The 18,750-nt window shown below is 38.8% G+C and overlaps 1 protein-coding gene across 1 annotated transcript; it reads left to right on the top strand.

Moving 5' to 3' along the window:
- Window positions 1-3,335: 3,335 nt before the first annotated feature.
- On the top strand, window positions 3,336-4,379 carry LOC109563541 (trace amine-associated receptor 7a-like). The gene has a single exon (XM_019966926.2). It carries the CDS (start codon window positions 3,348-3,350, stop codon window positions 4,377-4,379), a length of 1,032 nt encoding a protein of 343 aa, XP_019822485.2. The 5' UTR covers window positions 3,336-3,347.
- The last annotated feature ends 14,371 nt before the right edge of the window (window positions 4,380-18,750 follow it).

Here is an 18,750-nt window from a genome sequence, read left to right as displayed (position 1 = left end):
TCATTTCAGTCGTGTCCGACTCTGTGCAACCCCAGAGATGGCAGCCCACCAGGCTCCCCCGTCCCTGGGATTCTCCAGGCAAGAACACTGGAGTGGGTTGCTATTTCCTTCTCCATTAGTAGGTAGGAGTGAATCTATCATATTGTTACTCAAGAGAAAAGTAACAAAGACACCAGATCATGTTAATACTAAGTATGAGAATGTAGCTCTTTGATCTTGCCTGAGTTCTATTCAAAGTTTTGATTGCTCATTGTTTCCTTCTTTAAAATGATAAAAAATATATCTATCACTGAAATTCAGCACACACTGAGAGATGAAAATTTAGAAGCAATCTCTTTGGAGTCCAGTAAAAGACAAAATGGTCCAATATTATCACATTTTATAAACATTGTTTTATTGCTGTTGTTGTTCAGTCGCTAAGTCATGCCCAACTCTTTGTGACCCCCGTGGAGAGTGGTTCACCAGGCTTCCCTGTCCCTCACTGTCTCCCTGAGTTTGCTCAAACTCTTGTCCATTGAGTTGGTGGTCTTATCTAATCATCTCATCCTCTTATCGCCCCCTTCTCCTCCTGCCCTCAATCTTTCCCAGCATCAGGGTCTTTTCCAATGTGTCAGCTCTTTGCATCAGGAGCCAAAATATTAGAGCTTTAGCATTAGTCCTTTCAATGAATATTCAGGATTGATTTCCTTTAGGATATACTGGTTTGATCTTCTTGCCATCCAAGGGATTCTCAAGATTCTTCTCCAGCACCACAATTTGAAAACATAAATTCTTCAGGCTCAGCCTTCTTTATGGTCCAACTCTCACATCCATACATGACTACTGGAAAAACCATACCTTTGACTATATGGACCTTTGTTGGCAAGTAACATCTCTGCTTTTAATATGCTAAGTTTGTCATAGCTTTTCTTCCCAGGAATAAGCATTTTTAAATTTCATGGCTGCAGACACCATCCATAGTGATTCTGAAGCTAAAGAAAATCAAAGTCTGTCAGTGTTTCCATTCTTTTCCCCTCTTTTTGCCATGAAGTGTTGGGACTGGAGGCCATGAACTTAGTCATTTGAATGTTGAATTGTAAGCCAGATATTTTACTCTTGTCTTTCATCCTTCATCTCCTCTTCACTTTCTGCCCCTAGGGTGGTGTCATCTGTATATCTGAAGTTATTGATATTTCTCCTGGCAATCTTGATTCCAGCTTGCGCTTTATCCAGCCCAGCATTTTGCATGATATACTCTGCATAGAAGTTAAGTAAGCAGGGTGACAATATACAGCCTTAATGTACTGTTTTCCCAGTTTTGAACCAGTCCATTGTTTCATGCCTAGTTGTAATTGTTGCTTCTTGAAGGAGGGCTTCTCATATAGCGCTTCTCAGGAGGTGGGTAAGGTGATCTGGTATTCCCATCTCTTGAACAATTTCCCACAGTTTGTTGTGATCCACACAATCAAATGCTTTAGCAAAGTCAATGAAGCAGATGTTTTTCTGGAATTCTTTTGCTTTTTCTCTGATCCAACGGATGATGGCAATTTGATCTCTAGTTCCTCTGCCTTTTCTAAATCCCGCTTGTACCTCTAGAAGTTGTCAGTTCACCGTTGAAGCCTAGCTTGGAGAGCTTTGAGCATTACCTTACTAGCATGTGAAATAAGCACAATTGTGCGGTAGTTTGAACCTTTGGGACATTGTCCTTCTTTGGAACTGGAATGAAAACTGACCTTTTCCAGTCCTGTGGCCACTGTTGAGTTTTCCAAATTTCCTGGCCTATTGAGTATAGCACTTTCACAGCATTATCTTTTTAAGATATGAAATAGCTCAGCTGGAATTCCATCACCTCCACTAGTTTTGTTCATAGTAATGCTTCCTAAGGCCCATCTGACTTCACACTCCAGGATGTCTGGCTCTAGATGAATGACCACACCATCATGGTTATCTTTGTCTCTAAGACCTTTTTTATTGTACAGTTCTTCTGTGTATTCTTGCCACCTCTTCTTAATCTCTTCTGCTTCTATTAGGTTATTACCATTTCTGTCCTTTATTGTGTCCATCTTTGCATGAACTATTCCCTTAATAACTCTCATTTTCTTGACAAGGTCTATACAATAAATAAGCAAATATAAATGTAATATACATGAATGACTGAAATGCATTTGAATTTACAGATATCTTGCATGCCTTACAGCTCATAAATTTTCTTCTACTGAAGTGTCTCTGAGTTTTTATTCATCTTAAAGAGAATGTTCTTAAATATCTCTCTGCAATATATCCTGTGCAATAGGTCCTTTGTGTGTAGACCTCTTCAGATAAAACGATCTCATATTTTTACTTAGCTAAGACTTTTTCCTTTTAGCAATGAATAAATTTTGAAATATATCAGATGGAATTTTGTATTTCATTGGATGATCATACAATTTAAATCTGTTAAATGGTGAATTATAGTAATAGATTTTCAATTGTTAAAGCAAACTTTCATTCTTGGCATCAGTTCAGTTCAGTTCAGTCACTCAGTCGTGTCCAACTCTGCGACCCCATGAATCGCAGCACGCTGGGCCTCCCTGTCCATCACCAACCCCAAGATGTATCATCTCTTTATATGCTGTTAATTTTATTTTGTTTAGGATTTCTGCTTCATTATGAGTGAGAGTGTTCATTCTTTTTCCTTGGGTTTTGTATCCACGCTATTCTACATCAAACAATAAATTTTAATTGAAGAGTAAAAGTGTGAATTTCTTCTTCTTCACACCTTGCACCATAGGGACTCCACTGTAGAGGATTTTGGATATGGGATTTGGCTGTGCTTCCTGAGGGGATTTGGCATTAACTTGTTAGATAGTTTGGAGGTGAGTAGTAAAAGGTAACCTGCGTCTTTTGCATCTCCTGCATTGGCAGGCAGGAGTTTTACCACTGGCATTATATGGGCTTCCCTAAAAGGTAATGAATGAATAACAAATCAACACGCACCATGCTAACTTTGACAAAGAGGAATACCCACCCAAACATCAGTCAGGTAATAAAAGATTGCTGTTATATTGTAAGGTAAGACATCTTTTGTGGGAAAATAAAATTTGCAACAATGTGAAGTTAAATTATTATTCAATTTAGAATATTGTTTCATAGTACATTTTAAGTATAAAAATAATACTCTACATTCTAAAATTAAAATAAATTCAAATTCAATATACAGTTATTTAATATGTTCAGAGATTAAAACTAACATAAATACATGACAGGTCACACGATAATGTTTGGTAATTATAACAGAAATAACCGGTTCAAATATCTTTGTTCTATTTTATTTGATTGAAAAAGGGAGGACCTTCTCCGGATGTTTACGTGCTATCTACAGCAGCACCATGAACAGCAGCTCATCCACTGTTGCAGCTGTGCAGCTCTGCTACGAGCACCTGAATGGATCCTGTGTGAAAATCCCCTACTCACCAGCTCCCCGCCTCATCCTGTACACAGTGTTCACCTTTGGAGCTGTGCTGGCTGTATTTGGAAACCTCTTGGTAATGATTTCCATTCTCCACTTCAAGCAGCTGCATTCTCCAACCAATTGCTTGATTGCCTCCCTGGCCTGTGCAGACTTCTTGGTGGGAGTGACTGTGATGCCCTTCAGCACAGTGAAGTCCGTGGAGAGCTGCTGGTACTTTGGGGAGAGTTACTGTAAATTTCACACTTGTTTTGATGGGTCATTCTGTTACGCTTCCATCTACCACTTGTGCTTTATCTCTCTGGACAGGTACATTGCGATCACTGACCCCCTGGTCTATCCAACTAGGTTCACTATGTCTGTTTCTGGCATGTGTGTTGCCTTCTCCTGGCTCTTTTCAGTTATTTATTCTTTTTCCCTTCTTGGCTCAGGAGCAAATGCAGCTGGACTGGAGGATCTAGTAAGTGCTCTCTCCTGTGTGGGAGGCTGTCAAGTTGCAGTGAATCAGAGCTGGGTATTAGTGAATTTCATTTTATTCTTCATTCCCACCCTTGTGATGATAGTTCTTTACTCCAATGTTTTCCTCATCGCTAAACAACAGGCTAGAAAAATTGAGAATCTGAGCAATAAGACTGGGCGATGCTCAAACAGCTACCAAGACAGAGTAGCCAAGAGGGAGAGAAAGGCTGCAAAAACGCTGGGCATTGCAGTGCTAGCATTTCTGATCTCCTGGCTGCCTTACTTCCTCGATTCCATCATTGATGCCTTCCTAGGTTTCATCACTCCTACATATATTTATGAAATATTGGTTTGGATTGCTTATTATAACTCAGCTATGAACCCCTTGATTTATGCATTCTTTTATCCTTGGTTTCGAAAAGCCATCAAACTCATTGTCACTGGCAAAGTCTTGAGAGAGAATTCCTCAACAGTAAATTTATTTTCTGGGTAAGTCTACATTTTAGATGGAGGAATTGACAGTAGATTCACAGTGAACACACGTTGGGTAGAAAATTTAGTCATATGTGTCAGGGTCTTCTAATGTAAAATAAATTATGCTTCAAATTTGACCCAAACACTTAAATTCAGATTCATCATTCTTTGGTAAATATAACATAAAACCCTGTATGTAATGGAAACAGCATGACCTTGGAGCCAGGAACATGGCAATCTAACACCGATCTTGGGCTGTTTCCATTCTCTGAACTTCACTGTATGTCTCTAGTTAATAAACTCTCCTTTGTAGCATTCTTGAGAAAATTTAAAAGAATGTATAAAGAAAGTGAAAGTCGTTCGGTCATGTCTGACTCTTTGCCTCCCCATGGACTATATAGTCCATGGAACTCTCCAGGTCAAAATACTGGAGCGGGTAGCCTTTCCCTTCTCCAGGGGATCTTCCCAACCCAGGGATTGAACTCAGGTCTCCTGCATTGCAGGTGGATTCTTTACCAACTGAGCCACGAGGGAAGCCCAAGTATACTGGAATGGGTACCCTATCCCTTCTCCAGTGGATCGTCCCTACCCAGGAATCGAACCAGGGTCTCCTGCATTGCAGATTCTTTACCAACTGAGCTATCAGAGAAGCCGAAAAGTATGTGTAGAAAAAAAAAAAAAAAAAAAAACTATGTTTTTATTATTCTAAATCCCCCCTTTTATTGCTTTATAATAGTTCAGCCTTGGTTATTACTTCTCTTTATATTTTTGTGATTGTAATATTTTTCCATTAAAATGCACATGCAGCTGGGGAATGCTCAGAGACATCCTGGCTCAGGGAGGGCAAAGTAGTGACTCCTTACTGTCAGGTGTTCAGATTTGTGGTCCAGAAATATGGTCTCAGAGTCGGGTAAGATCAACCCAGAGAGAAAGAGTGACTATAACATCCATTTAAGTCTTTACTATGGGTAAGGTGATTGGTGTCATTAATAGTATTTGATTATTCAGTAAGCTTCTTTGTACTGATTAATTCTACTCCTACAATTTCATTTTGGTTCAGAAATTTTACCAGTTAACATATGTTTAGAACATGGGTTTTAAGACTGTCACTCATTACTATACTCTATCTTAAATTAATTTAATATTTGTTCACTTTTGCATTGTACCAAAAATATTATTTTTTAAACATTTATTTTATTAAAGTATAGTGATTAAATGTACCAAAATTATTTATAAGGGCTTTCAATGATACACATAAAACGTCCAAATTAAAAAACACCCAAAAGAATAGAAAAGTGAAGTAAAGGAGATAAATGATGATAGACAGACTGGTAAACACATTTTGTGTGACCCACAGATTTGAAACTGAATTAATTTAAGCAACTCACATTGGGTAAATTAAGCTATTTACTTTGTATAACATTCACCAGCTTTTCAGACATGAAGACTTGTTCTGGGTCTTAAGATTGGAGGGTGCTGTGTGTCCCATGCACTGAGTTAATTGTTTGATTCTCTTCTAACTTTTGGTTTGTTGTAATCAGACATCAAAATTTAAAAATCAGAGCATCATATCTTTGGGGCAAGAGTGAATAAATATTAAAAACATTCTTGTTATTTTTCTTTAATTTCTTGATTCATATAAATCAGAAATATATTAGCACATTGTTTCTATTATTAAACAAATGCTTTAAGCTGGTAAACCTTTCCTGAGACAGTGAACTTTTTCTGAATATACTATGCTTGAATGAAACTCTCTCATCTTCATTTTATGAGTAAAGATGATGCAGATAATTTAAAGGCACCCTAGACTGCTCAGTATTAGTTTATACACAACTCTTCCAATGCTGACAATCATCAATTTATTTTGATTTAGTGCTTTAAATGTAGTAACTTTCTCTAATCCTGTGCCACAAGCTATAGAGAAATCATACTGACCATTTTAAAAATAGAAAAAGCTACAAAGTGCTTACAAAATCTGCTGAATATCTTAGCAGACTTTGGATTCATATCTAAGCTTCTGGATTCAAATAAGCACTTCTAACATCTAGTTTAGTACTTTTACACTTGTCTTTCTGTTTTTTAAGTCCCTTTTCACATATATTTAACAAATGATTTAATTTTGCTCCTTTCTTCCCCAGATCAACATATCACTGTATTTTGGTGAATATTTAATATCTTTCTTTCTAAAAGCACAAGCTTCTTCTCATTTATGTGCCTGAGTATATAAAAGAAATAATTCTTTATGCATCATAGTGGTTATGTGATATGCAAATTACAGACACTTCACACTTATTTTGTGGTTATTGGGATGTACCTCTGGAAAGACCATCCCTCTCTGTCAGACATTTGGAGATGAAATCAGAGACAGAAAAATTCGCACACCAAGAAAAGCAAGCTGGTCACAGTTTCTTGGCCATTCAATTGTTAGTCTGCTGTGATAAATGTACAAAATAATAAAACTGAAGGTGACTTTGAGATGGTCTATTCTGAACCATCCCTTTAAAATAATTAATTAAGTAATTTAAAATTTTTCCTGGCTGCACTGCATGGGTTACAGAATCTCAGTTAGCCCATCCGGTTTTGAACCCAAGCCATGGAATTGAAAGCATTGAATCCTAACCACTGGACCACCAGGGAACTCCCCATATTTAAATTTTTTAACAGAGAAGCTCATAATTAAATATTTTTCATAATGGACATATAAATTGAACATATTTAAACTATATATTTGATAAATCTTGACATTTGTAGATACCTGTAAAATCATCACCAAAATCAAGACTGAACATACCTATCTCCCCAAAGATTCCTCATGTTCTTTGATATGTCCTTCCTGCTCATCCCTACACACTCAACCTTCTTCCATCCCCACACAGCCACTGATCAGCTTTATGTCACTCTATACTAGTTTGTACTTCTAGCATTTTATATAAATACAGCTATACATTATATATACTCATTTCTGTCTGAATTATTTCACTCTGTATAGTAATTTGGAGAATAATCCATGTCAAAGCATGAATCGGGGGTGGGGGGATGATTTGGGAGAATGGCATTAAAACATGTATAATATCATATAAGAAACGAATCGCCAGTCCAGGTTTGATGCAGGATACAGGAAGCTTGGGGCTGGTGCACTGGGGTGACCCAGAGGGATGCTATAGGGAGGGAGGTGGGAGCGGGGTTCAAGATGGGGAACAGGTGTGCACCCGTGGCGGATGCATGTTGATGTGTGGCAAAACCAGTACAATACTGTAAAGTAAAAATAATAATAATAATAAAAATTTAAAAATATATATTTTAGTCTTTTTTCTTTGTGATAGAGTAGCATTTCACTGTGGAGAAGGCAATGGCACCCCACTCCAGTACTCTTGCCTGGAAAATCCCATGGACGGAGGAGCCTGGTAGGCTGCAGCCCATGAGGTCGCTAAGAGTCGGACACGACTGAGCGACTTCACTTTCACTTTTCACATTCATGCATTGGAGAAGGAAATGACAACCCACTCCATTATTCTTGCCTGGAGAAGCCCAGGGATGGGGAGCCTGGTGGGCTGCCGTCTATGGGGTCGCACAGAGTCGGACATGACTGAAGTGACCGCAACAGCAGCAGCAGCAGCAGCAGCAGCATTTCACTATGTGAATTGAGCACAATTTGTTTATTCACCTCACCTGTTGACTGAAGTTTGGTTTGAACCATCCCTTTCTAGATGCAGGTCACAACTTAAGTACTTGAGCAAGATAGCCAGTCTCATGAATTCACAGAAGGGGGCTTGGCCACCCTCCAGGAGGTGGATTGGGCCTTGCTGAGAAGTGTAGAAATCTACTTTCATCCCCTCCTCCCCCTAGTCTTGGCTCAAGGTCTCCTTTCTAAGAATTGCCTCACCTCTACTCCCTTAGATGTGGCTTGCCTGGTTCTAATGATCCATGACCATCTGATTCTTGCTCTATTTTGTATTAATGCAAATTTTATCTATAAATGTATGTTATACAATCATGTTTATTAATTATAATTTAATATAATAAAACTTTTGTTATATTGTGAAAAGTGAAAATGTTAGTCAGTCAGTTGTGTCTGACTCTACACCACCCCAAGGACTATAACCTACCAGGCTCCTCTGTCCATGCAATTCTCCAGGCAAGAATACAGGAGTGGGTAGCCATTTCCATCTCCAGGGGATATTCCTGACCCAGGGATTGAACCTGGGTCTCCTGCATTGATAGTAGATTCTTTACCATCTGAGCCACCACATTGTATATTATAGTATATAGAAATGTATACTATATATAGTTATCCATTATCTATTACTTCTTATTTGAGGCAGAAGCAGAAGAGGGTGACAGAAGATGAGATGGTTGGATGGCATCACCAATTCATTGGACATGAACTTGGGTAAACTCTGGGAAACAATAAGGGACAGAGAAGCCTGGCATGCCTCAGTCCCTGGCGTCATGAAGAGTCGGGCATGATTTGGCAATTGAACAGCAACAATTCCAAAAAGTTTTTTTAAATTTTATAGGATTTCAATTATAGTTTTAATTTTCACAAGAGTTATATTTCCAAAAATAAATTATCTTGCAACTGCAAAAACATAACTCCATTGTCTTCTTGGACCTAGTGTACTGATGAGAAGCTTGGTCCCAGTATGGTGTTCATTCCATTTTCATAGACTAGTTCTCCCTGGCCTTTGTTCCTAGGAACTTTTAAGAACTTCTCTTTATATTTGTTTATATTTAGCGCCTCTATTTTTTGTTTTGTTTTGTCTCTTTGTAGTTGGTAGGCATTTACATTTGGAGTTTAGATTCTTTAGCCCAGAGAAAACTTTCTCTAGGATCATTTTTATTATTTTCTTGTGCTCATTCTTCAGCTGATTTTTTCTGGAATTAAGAATTTCTCCCAGGTCCTATGGAAAGAATTTCTCTTACCTATCTGAGAAACTTTCACTGTGTTTAATGTGGGTTGTATTTTCTGTACCTAGGGTTTTCCATCTGTTTGACCCTATCTCATTTTGATCTTTCAGAGATACACTTTAGGGCATCTAACTGGGATTTCAGAAGTAAGTAAATTATCGGCTCACTTATCTTGACAGGGCTAATCTTCAGATGGTATGTACCAATTCAACCATTCCATTGTGAAAATGATGAAATGCTTAACTACTGTTGGTAAATATCTGTTGACCTGAGCCTCCTACACCTCTCAAGCCTTGACATGATCCAACAATGAAAGATCAATGGAAAGCAAAGGTGGGCACCTCCACAGATTAGCTATCTCTCAAAAGAGCATCCTTTCTGACCAGTCATTGCTCATGTCTTAGCAGATGGATTTTTTCACGTTTCAAAATGTCAGCCCTAAATACTGACCCAGAAATCAAATGGTCACTTTTTGAAGAGCACTTCATCAACAGTAAATTTACTTCTGATGATGAAAACTTAAATAGGGGAAAATTAAGAATGTACTCAGAACTACTGAGTGATTGTTTAAATAATTATTATTTACTTTCTAAGAAATAAATGAGATTTCTGAAAACGTATAATGAGATGATGGGAAGAAGTTTTCAAATTATTCAGGAAAAGCATGAAAGAACAGAACTCTAGTCATTAGCTTCATCCTTCCTTCTAGTCTGATTAGGAAGTCTGGCCCATCGAATATGTCACTAGATTTGGGACAGTCTGAACTTGGTGCATCTCAAACATAAAACAGCTTTACCATTTATCTCCTAGAGCAGGCAAATCTACTCTACTGATTCTCCCTTCCCCACATGTTAAGAACATTCTGGGAAGGTATTACTATTTTCCATTCAATTTCCAAAATTTATAAAGTCATGATAAGGTCTTTATAATTCAGAGTAAAGCTTTAAAATCACATCCAGTTAAGTAATCTTATCTTTCCTACCCCAGTCAGTGCCATCCAGGCTTAGGCCTCTTCCTTTCACTCCCAGTTTCTGCTTGGAGCCCCAACCACCCTCCAGGATGGAACAAGAATAAAAAGAGTATTAATAAAGAGATGAAAGCTGTGTTCTCATGCCTTGTAGTGTCATGGTATTAATGACCTACGTCTTGATTGTGGCAGAAGCCCAACTGTAGGCTCAGTGATGAGGTATACATGTAACTTCTTTTGGGGGAATCCACCCACGGTTCAGTTCCCTAATGTGGGGTGAACCACTCCCCCCCACCCCCAGCTGACCTCTCTTGACTTCTCCTTAGAATCTCTCCAGGCAGACTTTTCTTCTGGGGTCCTTTGTTCAGGAAACTACTCCAGTGAAGAAGGTACTGGCAAGATGATTCAATCTTAATTGCCTCTTTAAATCTGCTTCTTCAATTGCTTGCTGACCTGCTCTGTGTTTGTGTTAAGCAGTGCGTGCACGCTAAGTCACCTCAGTCGTGTCTGACTCTTTGCGACCCTGTAGACTGTAGCCCACTAGTCTCATCTGTCCCTGGGATTCTCCAGGCAAGAATATTGGAGTGGGTTGCCATGCCCTCCTCCAAGGGTGTTTTCCCACCCAGGGATTGAACCTGAGTCTTTTAAATCTCCTGAATTGGCAGGTGGGTTCTTTACCACTAGCACCATCTGGAAAGCCATGTTAAGCAGAGGAAAGTAGAAATGGAGAGAGATGGCTGGGAGGAGAAATGGGCCAGTGGGGAGAGAAGGCCATACTGTTAATGATTCTGGTGCCAGAGATGCATCAGTTTCATGAGGTCTGGAGGCCAGTGGAAGCCAGTCTGGTTTGGCCCTTCCTCAGCCCTCCCACTTCAGGGTGTGTCAGGCAACTGTGACACTTCCCACAGGACTTGAGGAGGATGCTGAAAAAGGCCAAACCAGCACTGATCACAAGGACGAGGGACCTGGGGTGGGAATGCCTCCTGTGGGGATGCCTGCAGCCCCCAGATATGCGATGCAGGAGTGGGATGCTGTTAGAAGGCTCATACACAGAGGTTGTGACCACTAAATGAAGGTTGCTGCCTCTGCTGCTGCTAAGTCGCCTCAGTCGTGTCCGACTCTGTGCGACCCCATAGACGGAAGCCCACCAGGCTCCCCCGTCCTTGGGATTCTCCAGGCAAGAACACTGGAGTGGGTTGCCATTTCCGTCTCCAATGCATGAAAGCGAAAAGTGAAAGGGAAGTTGCTCAGTCCTGTCCGACTCTTAGCGACCCCATGGACTACAGCCTACCAGGCTCCTCCATCCATGGGATTTTCCAGACCAGAGTACTGGAGTGGGGTGCCATTGCCTTCTCTGAAATGAAGGTTACAAGGAACCTAATTGGGCACAGAATGATTGTGCTCTTTTTCTTCTACTCTCTTCTTCTCTCTATGGGATAGAGCGGAAAAGGAGTGTGGGACAAGGAATAAATGATCAGACATGCTGTTTCCCTAAAATCGAGAGTTTTAAACTTAGGCTTGGCTAGTCTGGGTTCAGTGAGAATGCAGATACTGTATTTGATAGAGATTATGGTTTTAAATTAGTGTAGATCAAAATGGAAATTTAACACTCAGAGTGACTGGACAGCTCTGGGGTCTGCCTGAAATCTCATGAAGGGATAAAAAGGAAGATATGTTAGAGCACACTGGACTGTGACGGGAGAGAATGTAATTTTGTACTGTTTCTCACCCCCAAAATATTCTATAAGCAGTTATACACATTCCTAAGAAATACTTGTTAAATACAAATGGACTGTATGGTGAATCTAGGTAAGAACTGATTCAGTTAGGCACCAACTTGAAGAATTGCTTAGACTGTAAATTAGACATATTGATCAAAGTGGCCAATGCCAGGGGCTGTTTATTTATAGTTTAACACTCTGACCCTGCTTTATGTTTGGTTACCTCTTGACTCTAATCCAAAGAGACAAGAGTACAAAATATGTCTCTCCCCTTCTCATTAGCAAGCTTCTGAGTTTGGGCACTGGAAAGACCACAGAGCATCATTAACGCATCTTTCTCCCACTTTCATCATAACTGAGGAATACCTCACATTCTTAGCCATTGGGGAATTTATTAAACAGACTTTAAGTTGAGGAATGTCTTAGAGAAGTTCAAAGCCTGTAAACAAAGGTCCAATGTAGATATGAGACTGAAAACTGTAGATGATGCAAGACAACCAAAGTTTGACTCCAAATGCTGCCTAGTGTTCTCTAACCCCTTGAGAAACGTGACTGCTGCCTAATCTTGATCTTTATCTGATGCAAATGCATTTACTTAAGATGGTCTTATGAAGGCCTTAGGAAGAGCCTCCAATTAATTTTTTTAATATAAATTTATTTATTTTAATTGGAGGTTAATTACTTTACACCATTGTATTGGTTTTGCCATATATCAACATGAATCTGCCATGGGTATACACATGTTCCCCATCCTGAACCCCCCTCCCACCTCCCTCCCCATACCATCCCTCTAGGTCATCCCAGTGCACCAGCCCCAAGCATCCTGTATCATGCATGGAACCTGGACTGGCAATTCGTTTCATATATGATATTATACATGTTTCAATGCCATTCTCCCAAATCATCCCACTCTCTCCCTCTCCCACAGAGTCCAAAAGACTGTTCTGTACATCTGTGTCTCTTTTGCTGTCTCACATACAGGGTTATCATTACCATCTTTCTAAATTCCATATATATGCATTAGTATACTATATTGGTGTTTTTCTTTCTGGATTACTTCACTCTGTATAATAGGCTCCAGTTTCAGCCACCTCATTAGAACTGATTCAAATGCATTCTTTTTAATGGCTGAGTAATACTCAATTGTGTATATGTACCACAGTCTCTTATCCATTCGTCTGCTGATAGACATCTAGGTTGCTTAGAGCCTCCAAATTACATCTCATCTCAACATGACATGAGTTCTCTTCAGGGACTAACGTAAAAGAACCTAGATTCCTGTAATATACTTCAGTTCAGTCGCTTAGTCATGTCCGACTCTTTGCGACCCCTTCAACCGCAGCATGCCAGGCCTCCCTGTCCATCACCAACTCCCAGAGTCCACCCAAACCCATGTCCATTGTATCGGTGATGCCATCCAACCATCTCATCCTCTGTCGTCCCCTTCTCCTCCTGCCCCCAATCCCTCCCAACATCAGGGTCTTTTCAAATGAGTCAACTCTTTGCATGAGGTGGCCAAAGTATTGGAGTTTCAGCTTCAACATCAGTCCTTCCAATGAACACCCAGGACTGATCTCCTTTAGGATGGACTGGTTGGATCTCCTTGCAGTCCAAGGGACTCTCAAGAGTCTTCTCCAACACCACAGTTCAAAAGCATCAATTCTTCTGCACTCAGCTTTCATTATAGTCCAACTCTCACATCCATATATGACTACTGGAAAAACCATAGCCTTAACTAGACAGACCTTTGTGGCAAAGTAAAGTCTGCTTTTTAATATGCTGTCTAGGTTGGTCATAACTTTCCTTCTTTTTTTTTTTTTTTATATTTGAGAAAGTAGTAAGGATTTTTATTGTCAAAACAAGTAAGAGATACAAGCATAACAGAAGACATGAATAAATTAATTCTGATCATTTGAGACTCCAGGGTGTCTCTGGGGGAAGGTCAGCTCGACTCCTTGTGTAGACACAATACCGTCCAAAGCAAAAGACAGCAGGGACGGGAGACAGCGCTCAAGACGGTGGCTGCACGTGTGCAGTGAAGAGAAGTGAGAGTGGCCTCCCCGGTTCCTCTCCTCAGCGAGGTATGTGTACAAAGGTAGGAGGCTCATTTGAGGGGAAAATGATTGCATACAGAAATTTTTTAATTCTCCTGCCTCCCAGGAAAAACATTTTCAAGCCCTAGCCTGAACAAGAAAATCAAAATAGAGTGACACTAGTTTCACATGAACCTCCAGACTATACTCGAACTGCAGTTGCCACCTCTTTTTAAAAGTCTAACATCCATTTATCTATAGCAAGCCAGTAGACTGAATTTTCTCCTTTAGGACGTCATAACTTTCCTTCTAAGGAGCATGCGTCTTTTAATTCCATGGCTGCAATCACCATCCGCAGTGATTTTGGAGTCCAGAAAAATAAAGTCAGCCACTGTTTCCCCATCTATTTGCCATGAAGTGATGGGACCGGATGCCATGATCTTAGTTTTCTGAATGTTGAGCTTTAAGCCAGCTTTTTCACTCTCTTCTTTCACTTTCATCAAGAGGCTTCAGAGTTGTAGCAAAAAAAAAAAAAAATGCAGAAAAATGCAGGACAATTCTTCCTTTTTATAGTAGATGTTTCACATTGCTTCTTCTATGCAGCTGGTTTCTTGGACTTCTCCTTCCCTTGGAGCATGTCAAGTTTATTACCACTCATTGTTACTTCACTGAGTGTAATGTTTGGAATTGACCAGTGTTGCCCTGGTTTATCTGAGGGGCATAATAAAAGACTTACCTGCTGAAAACACCACCTTTTCTATTAAAAATACTAACGTTAGGAAACTGGTTCCTGGAAACTTGGGCTTCAGAAATTAAAAAATTGACAAAAATTAGGGGAACCAATAGATAATCAACCAATTTTAACTTACCAAATAAAGATAAATAGCAATAATAACTGTGGGAACAATGTTCATGCCCTTTCCCATAATTTTATATAAGTGTTTTAATACCAAAATTTAGGAACAACATAATCTAAGAAGAAACAACAGTCTTGTAAATTGAATAAATTTTCCATTATGAAACACATGCCTCATTGTTCTCTTTTTTTTTCTCATTTTTTCCTTCTGACCAATGAAAAGTTTGCCGTAGTTCAGCACTGATTCCCAGACTGGCATTTCAACATAACTGAATTAAGATTAAAAGACAGTATTACAGAGAGTAAATACTGAGATATAACTTTACAAACATATTTCCTTCTATGCAGGTTCTCTGTAACTTTTAGGAACCTGGTCTTCACCTGAGGACTCTGCTGTCTGGTGTCAGAGCAAATGAAGTGGCATCCTCTGTATTCCTCATGGTGGTGGAGCATTCGCCCTCCATCACCCCAGTCCCCCCAAGGTCATTACACCGTACCAGTCTTGCCTCTCTCCAATACTGTCAACACATCCTTCTTTCTATTTTTGCTCCTTAATTTTAATACTCAGCACTCTGTCATTCTCTCTAGTTCTACTCTCAGTATTTATTATATTTTAAACATAAACACTTGCTATATTAAGTACTAAACCATGTGCTTTAGAAGTGTTTACCTCAATAGTCATCACAGTAAGCCTCCAATGAAGCTAGTATTATTATCCCCATTTCACAGCTGAGAATACTAAGGCCTAGGAGGTTACAAAGTTGGGGAGAGTCTGGAGACAGTCTTAGGCAGACTGAGTGGACTCTGTGTTCTGTCCATATGCTAAAGCTGCCTCCATAAAATCCTTTCCTTTCAGGATATCACTAGCACCCTACCTCAGTTGTGACCTAGGACTTGTAATGTACAAGCTACAGTCTTATCTGAAACCCTTGGGACTTCTGGAAATTGGAATTTCTTTTTAATTGAAAAAGGCACATCTGTTAAAAATTTTGAATGTGGAAATGGCAGCCTACTCCAGTGTTCTTGCCTGGAGAATCCCAGGGATGGGGGAACCTGGTGGGCTGCCGTCTATGGGTTCGCACAGAATATGACTGAAGCAACTTAGCAGCAGCAGCAGCAGCAGTGAAGTATGTGAAGCATTTGTCATCAACACTATTATCTCTGCACCAAAGCATGAACCTTCAGAAGGGCTGGTCAGAAATAAACATTAGAAATAACTTCATGTCAGTGTTTGTCACCAAATTAATCAGACACTAACTTCCAATATTTTTGCTTTTGGAATTTCAGGATGTGGACTTGTGCCAAAACCTGAAATCTCTCCAATTTGGGTATATGATCCGTGACACCTGCCTTTCAGTCTCACTAGCTCTAGAAAGCCAGCTACTAGTCACTTTACCTCTCACTTCCTCTCACTTTACTTTCATCATTTGCTTCCTCACCCACCTTAAATATCAGCAACCATCATTCTAATCATTCCTTAAAAGTTGAAGTTGGAAGAAAAGATTCTGCACTTGTTTTATTTTGTTAATGATTATCTATCAAGTATTTTACCATACTATGTTATTGGTTATTATATAGTAACTCAGCTCCAACTATAAGTTGAGTCCTTTTCCCACCTTATCTAACTCATACAGCTCTATATGGAGGTAATATTATTCCCATATTAAGGGTGAAAAATCTGCAGCTGGAAGAGGTTATGGAAGTTGTCCAACGTCACAAAGCCAGGATTTGTCCTCAGCACTTTCTGATTCAAACTCCTGTGCAATGATTCTCTAGAGACTCTGCCTTCCTGTATTAGAAGATGAGATCTCTCCCATCTTATACCCAACACATCTACTATTACTGTTTATCACTTTTCAAGAATTGACATATAGCGCAGAAGCGAAACACAAATAGAAGTTAGAAGAATGACTCTTGGTAGAGTCCACAGCTTTTGAATACAGCTTCTGATTAATGTTAAATAGGAAGAGTTGTAGGATCTTAAAGTACTGCTACAAAAAAAAAATGTTTTAAGCACTTTAACAACATGGAGATATAACTGCTAAAATATTTACATCACTTTAAAATATGATCTCTTAACTTTTCCCATGCAGCTACTATTTAATTTCATTCAGTAAGAAGATAGTATATCAGAGATTCATACTGAAAAGACAGTCACCTAAAATGAAAGAAATAAACACATAAACCCAAACCCAAATGCATTGATAAGAATAGAGAAGTGTACGGTAATATCGATTTTTATATATTTATTTCATCACAAATATTGAAACTATAGAGATAAATTATAAATTAGATCCCCTGTACACACACACTGTCCATTATATATAAAGTTAAACCTTGTACAAGCATATAAAGGTATATATAAAATATATATGGGGGGCATATTGCATATGCTGTTTTATAATCTGGGTTACACTTTTCTGGTTTTGTTTTGAGTCAAAAAATAAATTGTGGTTGCCTTTTTATGTGAACTGATACAGAACTTATTGGTGCTTTTTATTGGCTTTGTAACATTTTATTGCATAGATGGACCATATTTACTGAATTTATCCCACACTGATCTACATTTTTCTCCAGTTAGTAATTGAGAGGTATAAAATGAATATCCTTACCATGTTTGGTTACTTGCCTGACTCTTTTCTTAGGATTACTTGCCAGGAACAGAATTATAGAGTCAAGTGACATACAAAATTTGAAATTTTACATAAATATCTTAATCCTTCTCACAAAGAAAATACTAAATTATATTTCCCTTAAATGTATATAAGCATGCTCAGTTCTCATGAGAGTGCTCATTTCCCACACTCTAATTATTAATAGATATTACTGAGTCATATAAAGTTTGCCATTTTGCAATCTGAAACTCTATTACATTTTTTAGCATTATTTGATTATTTGCACACTTGACCTTTTAATGTATTCCTTAGCCACATCTCTGTAAAATTGCATATTTATTTGTTTAGTGGGATGTTTGTCTCTCTCTCTCTCTGTCTGTTTTGTAAAAGGCTTTTACATTTTTTTTTAACTTCCCAGGCCAGAAATTGATCCCCTACATTGGAAGCATGGAGTCTTCTCTGGACCACCAGAGAAATCCAAGCTTTTACATTTTCAAGTTACTAACACTTTCTTCATCATGTGTGCCACCAATGGCTTCTAAGTTTGTCTTTTTTTCTTTGTCATGGCTCTATTTTTTTTTTTTTTTGAAGTTTAAAAATGTAGGGCACATTTTCTGTTCTGAGTCCACCAATCCAAACTATAAAAACTATGCTATCTTCTAGCCTTCTAACATCTGGAAGAAAACAGTTTTGGTTTTGTGAAATACATGAGGCAAAATGCTTAAGACTTTTTCAAGAAATTTTATACCATATCAACATTTCTAAATTATCCATTTTTCCTAATAACATATGTGACAGGGTCATTTTTATCACGGACAATGTACAAACTTGAAAGAGTTTATAGGAAAGAAATGACCAGAAACTGCCCTCTGTCAACACTGGAAGTTAAAACAAAAAACCTCACGGAATAAGAAAACTATTACATAAAATGATAACTACTATTACGGTAATTTCACCATTTGTTCGTAGTTTTTCCCACAGTTACAAAATATCCTACTAAATGTAACATATGAGCGTCGCATTGAGTTTGAGATGGCTGATGTGCGGGGCTAGAGGCCTTTAGGACGTCCAGAAATACCAGAGTTCAAGGAAAAAGCTGCTCACAGTGAAAGTAAACTGAGTCCAGAGAAAGACAAGGAATACACGGCGTTAACAGGGAACATGGAACAAGGAAACGTTTGAAAGCGAAGAAAAGGTAAGCTTGTTAGAAAAGGCATGACAGGTAATCAAGGCCTGAAGAGAGAAATAATTAACTGACAGAACAGGGTGGTACTCAGATTTTAGGAAACT

Source organism: Bos indicus, chromosome 9 (genome assembly GCF_029378745.1).
Source record: "Bos indicus isolate NIAB-ARS_2022 breed Sahiwal x Tharparkar chromosome 9, NIAB-ARS_B.indTharparkar_mat_pri_1.0, whole genome shotgun sequence".
NCBI classification, from domain to species: Eukaryota; Metazoa; Chordata; class Mammalia; order Artiodactyla; family Bovidae; genus Bos; species Bos indicus.
This window is presented reverse-complemented; position numbering and strand designations above follow the sequence as displayed.